Source organism: Panicum virgatum, chromosome 5N, assembly GCF_016808335.1.
Source record: "Panicum virgatum strain AP13 chromosome 5N, P.virgatum_v5, whole genome shotgun sequence".
Lineage (NCBI taxonomy): Eukaryota > Viridiplantae > Streptophyta > Magnoliopsida > Poales > Poaceae > Panicum > Panicum virgatum.
Genome location: NC_053149.1, coordinates 4,630,385 through 4,638,861, shown reverse-complemented (window position 1 = coordinate 4,638,861; position 8,477 = coordinate 4,630,385). Strand labels below are relative to the sequence as shown.

The 8,477-nt window shown below is 41.6% G+C and overlaps 1 protein-coding gene across 1 annotated transcript; it reads right to left on the bottom strand.

The window, feature by feature from the left end:
• Positions 1-619: 619 nt before the first annotated feature.
• LOC120673395 (serine/threonine-protein kinase tricornered-like) lies at positions 620-7,174 on the bottom strand. Its single transcript, XM_039954211.1, has 13 exons — positions 6,842-7,174; positions 5,552-5,726; positions 5,116-5,199; positions 3,986-4,227; positions 3,658-3,901; positions 3,257-3,336; positions 3,065-3,149; positions 2,675-2,806; positions 2,459-2,572; positions 1,958-2,002; positions 1,385-1,466; positions 1,135-1,185; positions 620-1,045 (listed from the first exon to the last, which is right to left on the bottom strand). Exons 1-13 carry the CDS (start codon positions 7,042-7,044, stop codon positions 957-959), a joined length of 1,626 nt encoding a protein of 541 aa, XP_039810145.1. The 5' UTR covers positions 7,045-7,174; the 3' UTR covers positions 620-956.
• Between the last annotated feature and the right edge of the window lie 1,303 nt (positions 7,175-8,477).

The following is an 8,477-nucleotide window of genomic DNA, read 5'->3' as shown; positions in this document are numbered from 1 at the left end:
CAGGGGTGAAGCCAGCCGAGCTTGCCACCGTAGTCGGCTCCACTGAGTCAAATACGTATATAACAGTGTCATAAATGAGAATTTGCGGTACATTTAGCTTCACCACTTGTTGTAGAGTGTAGTTTCTAATGTGATGTCTTTGATATGGCAATATAAACACTATCTATAAACACTATGGGTTGGGAACTTGGGATTGCCTAATGAATTCAGAGTGCAGTGAAAATTGACGGATAGAATATGGGTTGGGATTGCCTAATGGATTTGGTGGTGCTACGAAAATTGACGGAGAGACAACATGCCCTACTAGGGATGTGCAACTCAGCTCATGGAGTATAAGAGGAGATGAGCTGATCTGTGGAGAGCTGATTTGTTCCTTCCTCAGGAAAAATCGGGTGGCAATGTGACCTGCTACTTGTGATGGCTACGATGGAGAAGAAGCACCTAGATGAATGGAGTAGGCTTGAGTTGCCGCTGCCATGAAGTTAAGGGTAAAGTTGACAATTTCTTATCTTTGTTAGAGAAGAAAAAGTCATCTTAACTAAAAAGTTAACAGGATGGTATTTTCCAAAACGGATTGTCACTTTCAATGGTATTTACGTAGCGGCATCTTTCCGCAGTATTTTCCAGCAATAGTAATTTCCAGAAGTAGCAACCTTTCAATGCTACATGACTAATTTTCTCTTTCTTATATTTGGTAACAAGATCATCCTCGGAATCTAGTATGACATCCGAAGTTGGAGTTTGTTCCTCCTTTGATGGTTCGGGACCTTGTTAAAGTCCTTGACATACTATTTTACAACTAGAAACTTTGTTGAATTTCTACAAAACGCTTGCCCACGATTAATAAATCAGAAACCTGGCTAAAAACAAGCAGGTTGTCCAGATGGAACCACATCATCCAGGCGTTCGTGTGCTGATTTAGTGCAGAACTTTGCATAGGCCAAATAGAACTGCAGTTAGGGAATCATTGGATCAGCAGATGAAATTGTGTGCATATGTGTGTCCCTTCCGTTTGCTTCCATAGGAGAATCCATGCCTGGTGGACCTGAGATTGGTAATATCCGAATAAGACAAGAGTAGGCGGTGGTGAGATCACAATAAAGGTTACATGTCATTGGCAAAAAAGTATGTTACCGAATATCGAACCAATGGAGGGCCTTGTTAGAGATGAATTCCTTTGCAGATCTGCATGCATTTTTAGTTTCAGTCTTTCAGAAGTAAAATTAGTATATAATGTCCATTTACATGCCATGGACACCTACACATAAACACTGGTAATTCAGTGGAAGTGCGGAACAATTAAGCTCCCTGAAAAACGACTACTTGGAAAATTAAACACACACTCAACTCCTTGATAGGGCAATAGTGTCATAAGGAGACAAACCTGAAATTTTTATTGCTTTAACGGCATCAAAGTTTTTGTATGTATACCCCACAAAGCTCAGATCTTTGGAGTTTAGCATCATCTGTATATTTGTTCCACAAAAGATACATAAGAGATTGAGAGTGCGACAGAAAAAATAGATGTGTATATGTAAGATTAGTAGATGAACATAAAGTCTACTAAGATGGGCAGGTGGTTTTAAGTTTTAACTTTGAGGTAGTGGTGCAGAAGCTGTTCTATTAGTAAATAGCATACGCTCTAACCTTTGTTAGGCAATGGAGGAATACCGTGCCTTATAACAGTAATAGTATAGTAGTAGTGTTTTGTTCTTCTACAGTACATAAGAATATGGATAATTCAGAATAAAACATAATCCATCTAATTTTCTTATGACAGCATGTTAACATGAATAGTGGGTGCGAGAAAATCGTAATCAGATGTAAAATGAACCCAGGAAACCAATTTGGCAATATACTAGCAAGCTGGAACGCAATAGATGACGAAAATTAGAGCTGCGGTGATTTTTTTATCCTGATTTCAGACTAGTTCCTCAATCTGAATGTACATGCATACCTTTCTTGAGGGCCCAGAGCCTGTTCTAGCTGGAGGATTTTCCAACTGCCACAGAGAAATGAGTAAGTTGGAGAAATGTGATCCATAGGCTAACAATAACATACAAGAAAGTTAAAATAGTGTAAAGCTAAGAAGGCAGAAACTTAGACATCCCATAGTCGTGCAAATTCGATACAGAAAACATAGATACCCAAATAATCTCTACATTACAATTATTAATGTTCCTAATAATCTCGTACATTAAAATTATTAATGTTCCTAGAAGTTGGATTAAAGAGCAAGAAAATCAATCTAGCAGTACCAGCAGACTGTCAATAAGCTATATTACAAAGGCAATACTTATTTGTTGATTAACAAGGTTTACAGTTTGAAGAATCAAGAGCTGGAACAAGAGTAAACTTATTAACCAAAATAATAGCTGGCGATCGACTGAAGTTATTTCCTCAAATTTCATGACTAAAGAATTGTGGAGCAGTAAGAAACTGAGTGCAAAGAACTTACTTCCTCAAATTTCATGAAATTCTGTGTATCCAATTCATCATTTACTTGAGGCTTAAATGCTGCTTCCATTTCATAAAGTTTATCCCATGCAACTCCTCGGAACCAAGGATGCGCCTAATGGCAAAGGAGAACATTTAGTAAACATAACAAGGAAACACTGGTAAATAAGACAAGAACTGTATTTTAAGGTATTCTTTTCTGCGACAGGGGTGCTACCTTTATTTGATCTGCACCTGCACTGCCAATCCTGTGGTCAACATCACATAATAACCGGCAAATGAGATCTCTTGCTTCATTTGACAACCTTGCATCCTCTGGAAACTTCAAATGGTTTCTCCAGTGCACAATCTAGAATGATGGGAAAACAGATATCAGTGCAGCACTCTAGGAAAAGGCAGCATAAGCTTATAATGATTCAAGAGGTTGATGGGCAAGGTTAAAATAAGACTTATATCCATAAGCGACGATTATTTTGATTATAAGCCTAAGCTAAACTAAGCCAAAGAAAATTCACCAAACTATTAATAAGCTAAACTGGTAAAACTAAGCCAAAGAAACTATGTCTTTATTGGTTAATTGTAGCAAATATTCTTATGAAAAACAAACCTTTCGGCATGTAGTTATTGGATCATCGGCATAAAATGGTGGATACCCAACAAGCATCTCATACATGATAGCTCCCAAGGACCACCTGATAATAAAACAGAGTACAATAGATACTAGTTATTAAAATTCAAGACGCATACAAGTGTCTCAATGTTAATTTGATTACGAAAACATTATTCCAATAAAGCACACCAGTCGCATTCCATTCCATATCCCTTCTTTAGCAGAACCTCTGGAGCAATATAGTCTGGTGTCCCAACAGTTGAGAATGCCTGGGCATCAACATAAATTCGAAGTAAGAAAAGCAACTAAGAAATACTGAGGTTGGACATTGTACATGAATGGTATCAATTTTCTTTCCTGGTAAGGATAAAGATATTATGCAAGCAAAAGAAAATTTATAAAAGATTGTTGCAATGCCAAACCGGAAGGTCCCGGGTTCGAGCCCCAGCCTCTGCACATTTGTGTGGGTAAGGCTTGGGGCTTAAAAACAACCCTTCCCCAGACCCCGCACAGTGCGGGAAGCCTACGGCACTGGGTACGCCCTTTATTGTTGCAATGCCAAATCTGTAAACAGTACAGTATATATATACCAATTTTCTCCTGTTCATCTGCCAGTGCTGAAGTTGTTCATGTTGACTTCTCCATCTTCTACCATTTGCTGTGTCAGACAGAGAACTGTCAACATCCATTGATTCCCTTAGACTGTCATCACCCATGGGTTCATCTTCATTCAAGGTTGAGAGCTTAGAACAGTCAATTGGCTTGCACAGCCCAAAATCTGACAACTTCATGTGACCATTCTTATCTAGAAGCAGGTTGTCAGGCTTAATATCTCTGCAAATGATAAGAAACCAAATATAAATCAGAAAAGTAGCAGAACAACAATACACTAGATGCCTTTAAATAAAGATATGTAACCTGTGGATGTAGTTATGCTTATGGATGGATTCAATAGCAAGAATTGTTTCTGCGATATAGAATCGCGCCACATGTTCAGTCAAGGTATCCTCTCTCATGAGAAGGGTCATAATATCACCACCAGGGAGGTAATCCATAATAAGGTAAAGGTACTCAGCGTCTTGGAAAGAGTAGTAAAGCTTCACAATGCAGTGACTAGCCACTTCAGCCAGCAAGTTTCTTTCGGCTCTAACATGTTCAACCTAACAGAGATAATAAAGAAATCCATTAACTCAATAATAGACCACAAATATTTTTTATGGTCATCTGAAAACATCAGCGTGATTCTGGTAAAAAGAACTTTCATCACAAACAAGTCAGCAGGGCATTTAATAGCTAAGTTTTAAATTGCCTCTTGAAAAACATCAGAGTGATTCTAATACAAAAGAGCTTTCATCGTACAGCTTGTCCTGAATGGTTAGATCTCAAGCTAGTAACTTTTCTTCAGCAGGGCGATTTCATCAAACATAAATACATAATAGAATTGAACAGTGAAAATTTACGAGATGAATGACAAGTTCAGGAGTCTGAATAAGGCATCCAGGCAACATTAGCGGGGTTTATCCAAACAAAATCAAGTGTTTATGGTCTCAAATAAAGTTCCTAGTCACTGTATTATGATAATGAAAACATATCAACTAAATGGATAATTCAAAAAATCCTCTGGACCGTAAAATATAAATGGGTACTATCAAGCTCAGTAAATTTACCCTTGAAGGCTTGTAGCTTTAGTGTTTTCTGTTTCTTGGTTCTCTGACACATCATCTTACAATTATCTCAGAAAAAATGAAGTTCAAACAATTAAAATATAATCATGCTTTTGATATGAGAAACCATGGGATGTGGGTTTTGTAGATGACTAACCTAAAATGACTGCATTATTTATTTTACTGATTATTGTTTCAATATCAGTTGATAGTTCAAGATAGGGGAAAAGTATACTGACTGGAAAAGGAATTCACAGAAAGCAAAGCACTTCCACATAAATAATATTTACAACCAGGTAATTAGATGAAGCACAAACCAACCAATGGAGCCAGGATAAACTACAAAGCAGAACCCATAATAGCCAAAAATGGAAGCTATCTTACTTGGCCCCTGACAACCATATCAGACTTCTTGAGTTTTTTCATTGCATAAATGTTGCCAGAAGTCTTCTCTCGGCAAAGTCGAACCTGTCGTATACATTATAAAGAGCACCAAAATGTCAGAAAATAAGATATTAAAGGCAAAAGCAGCAGTTGGAATATAGTAACCACTTCCCATATCTGAAATATATAAAGCATGTCTTGCTTTCCCTAGACTTTAAGCATTATGGACATAGGAAACTACAGCAACTACATGCACGGATGCACCGCCATCAACAGTAGCATATGTTGAGAGTCAATTTGCCGAAAAGTAAGATATTAGGATGCACCGCCATCAACTACATGCACGGATGCGCCGCCATCAACAGTAGCATATGTTATTAGGATTTAGCAAAAGTGCTCATGTCGAAAAGTATATGTTGAAAGTCAGTTTGCCGACCTCTCCAAAAGCACCTCTCCCAATGATAGTGAGCAGCTCAAAGTCATCCACACAAATTTTGTGCCTCTTTAGTCGCATGTATTCAGTTTCCTTCCTCTCTAGATCTTTTATTAAATTGATTTGCTGCTCCTTGGGAACTTGAGAAGAAGCGAGCTGCCTCTCCAATTTAAAGCGCCTGCAATGCATTAGATTCTGTAAATGGAAAAATACTAAAATGGGAGTAAAAGATGCACATTCTTCAAATAAAGGTCATGGTCTCCAGGGTAAGGCCATCTGATTAGAATAAACTGTAATACCAAAGAATGAGGCTCAAAAACAATAACAATAACCTAATTAAGAGCCAGAAATAATAGGTCATAAATCAAATGCATGCATGTTTCGTATAATCTATATCCAACCAGCATCTGATGTATTGCACAGAAAAGAATTTTACTTCAGTATGCATCCATTATACAACTGGCACCTGATGCATTGTTTCCTTTTCAGCAAGAAGAAGGGAATCGATTTTACAGCTTGGTAAAGAGAGAAAGGTAAGCCAAAGCTGGAAATGTTGTGATGTACATTAATGAATGATTACTCCCAATAAGGTAAATGACTAGCACAATTAATTGAACAAGTCCATCCATTTTTAAAGTACATCACCATCCGGTGTCTATTAATGGAAAGATCATGAGAACGTCAGATAGTCCATTCATAGTTCAGCACAAAACCTGATAGTGATTTCAAACTAACACAATGAACTCTGCTTACACACTATCAAACAAAAAAAGGGAAACAAAAAGGAGAACATGCACCGAGCAGATTTGAACTATCTCTGCCTGATGCATCGAGCAGACACAAAGCATTCAAAAGCAACTACTGTAATAAGGTCTTCCCATCCGCGAACTACCTCCCACAGTCACAGCTAAAACATGCAACCCGGACCTCGAGATGCAGTCAGAGGTGATACATCCCAGAATCAAAGACGGGTGTACTGAACCATACTTCACTAAAACATCCTACATCAAGCTACACGAGAAACTCTGAAATCATGGCCAGCAAGCTACTGCTACTACTAGTACCCACCGCCCTGCATTCCACAAGCAACCGCACGAAAATCTACACCCAAATTGAGCTGCTCGGGCGCCCAAGTTCCAGCTGCGCGAGCTCGAGCCACGCCCGCCCCAGCTCAACCCCCCCTCGATCGAGCTGGCAGCGCGCGAGATCTAGACCAGCCGCGAGCGGCCAGCAGCTGGAATTGGCGCCCGGGACGAGGGGCCGGGCGGGGATCGGGATCGGCGGGGCGGGTACCTCTCCTTGCGCTCCTGGATGTTCTTCATCTGCGAGCGGTAGTGGTTCTCGATGAACTTCTTCGCGGCGGCGACACGCTCCATGGTGAGGGTGGACCCCACCGCCTCGGCCCCCTCCCCTTCCCCTTCCTCCGCCACCGCCGCGAGCGGCTCGGCGGCGGGGGCGGGGATCGCCGCCGGCGCGTCCGCCATCTCGCTCTCCATCGCCTCGCCCACCCACCGCCCCTGCACCTCTGGCAGTCTCCCTAGCTGTCCCCCTCCCTCAGCGGCTGTATTTTTCCTCCCCTCCCCCCCTTTCCCCTCGGTTTCGGGGCCGCGCCGTGCTCTCCGATGCGGGCGCTGCTTGTCGCTGCGCGCGCGCGCGCGGTGGCGTTTATATACAGGGCCAGTTCGCGTTAACTAATCGGGGGCTTTCGTTGGGGGATCAAGAGGAGGCGGGCGGGGTTAAGAAGAGTGGAGTAAATGAATGGCTCGGTCCACGGCGGACGCTGGAGACAGGTGCGCAAGGGTACAGCTCGAGCTCCTCTTTTCTTTTTTAGTTTTTCCTTTTTTTTTGTCTTTGCTTGCACCGAGCAATCTCTTCTGTCATGTCCGGTGGTGTTTAGCTGTTATCCACGTAGAGAAAAAAAAAAAGGCCGGTCGATCTCAGGAGCCGCACGCCTGCGCGCTTTGGAGTTTTCAGATGGATAGGCAGGCCCCGATCTGTTTTAACTTTTAAAATTATTCTCCGTAAAGGATATGCAAAAAAAAATGTAGACAGCCAAATGTTCACGAGTTAACACGCTTGGGCAGTGTTGAGCTCGAGCATGGGGGAAAAGTTTTTTTTTTCTCGGCGTTCATCTGCGAAGGTCCACGTGGCCGGTGGCCCGCGTGTCCAACACTGCACATGGGAGCCCATCAGGCAGTAAATAGTGGCGATTCGTTTTTTTTTTCTTCTTTCTGGTCAGTGGATGCCTGGATGGAATGGTGGAGTGAGTATCATCGTGACTGGACTGACGTCCAGAAGCGGAAGTGGTTGCGGCTATGATTACCGTATGATGGAACCCTGGATTAGCACTAGCAGTGGCGCCAAGTAATGGCGGAATATCCCATCGCAGAAAAAGGAAGGTAATTACTGCGAGCACGCTTCGGTAATTATGTTTACTCCCCTTGCTAAATCTGGCAGGGGATTCAAATTAAAGGGGCTAGTGGTGCAGGAGCTGGTTGGGGTGACTACTGACTAGTGAGGAGGAGGACCACCGGCCGGGCCGCGATCGAGTTCGTTCGCCGACGAGCCCCGTACGGGCCAGGTACGGCGCGACAGGTCGACGGCGTGCTGTCGTGTCGGTCGCCGTTGAGCGACGCTGCTTTCTGCCACGGCCTCACGCGCTGGTTGATTAAGCCCTTGTTTGCCTTCAAAATACCAAAATTTTACAAGATTTCTCATCACATAATATGCGTGAAGTATTAAATATCATTAAACAAAATAATTAATTATATAGTTTGTCTGTAATTTGCGAGACGAATTTTTTAAACCTAGTTAACTTATAATCAAATAATAATTATCAAATACAAATGAAAGTAATACAGTATTTTACCAAAAAAACTTTATGTATCTAAACAGGGGTGAATTGACTCGATTCGGAGCGCATGAATTG

Excerpts from the sequence above, each read along its gene's own strand:
- LOC120673395 (XM_039954211.1), bottom strand. The coding sequence starts at position 7,044 with ATGGAGAGCGAGATGGCGGACGCGCCGGCGGCGATCCCCGCCCCCGCC. Across the intron at positions 5,727-6,841 it reads ATCCAGGAGCGCAAGGAGAG|GCGCTTTAAATTGGAGAGGC; the intron begins GTACCCGCCCCG and ends AATGCATTGCAG. Across the intron at positions 2,003-2,458 it reads ATTTCATGAAATTTGAGGAA|TTGGAAAATCCTCCAGCTAG; the intron begins GTAAGTTCTTTG and ends TCTCTGTGGCAG.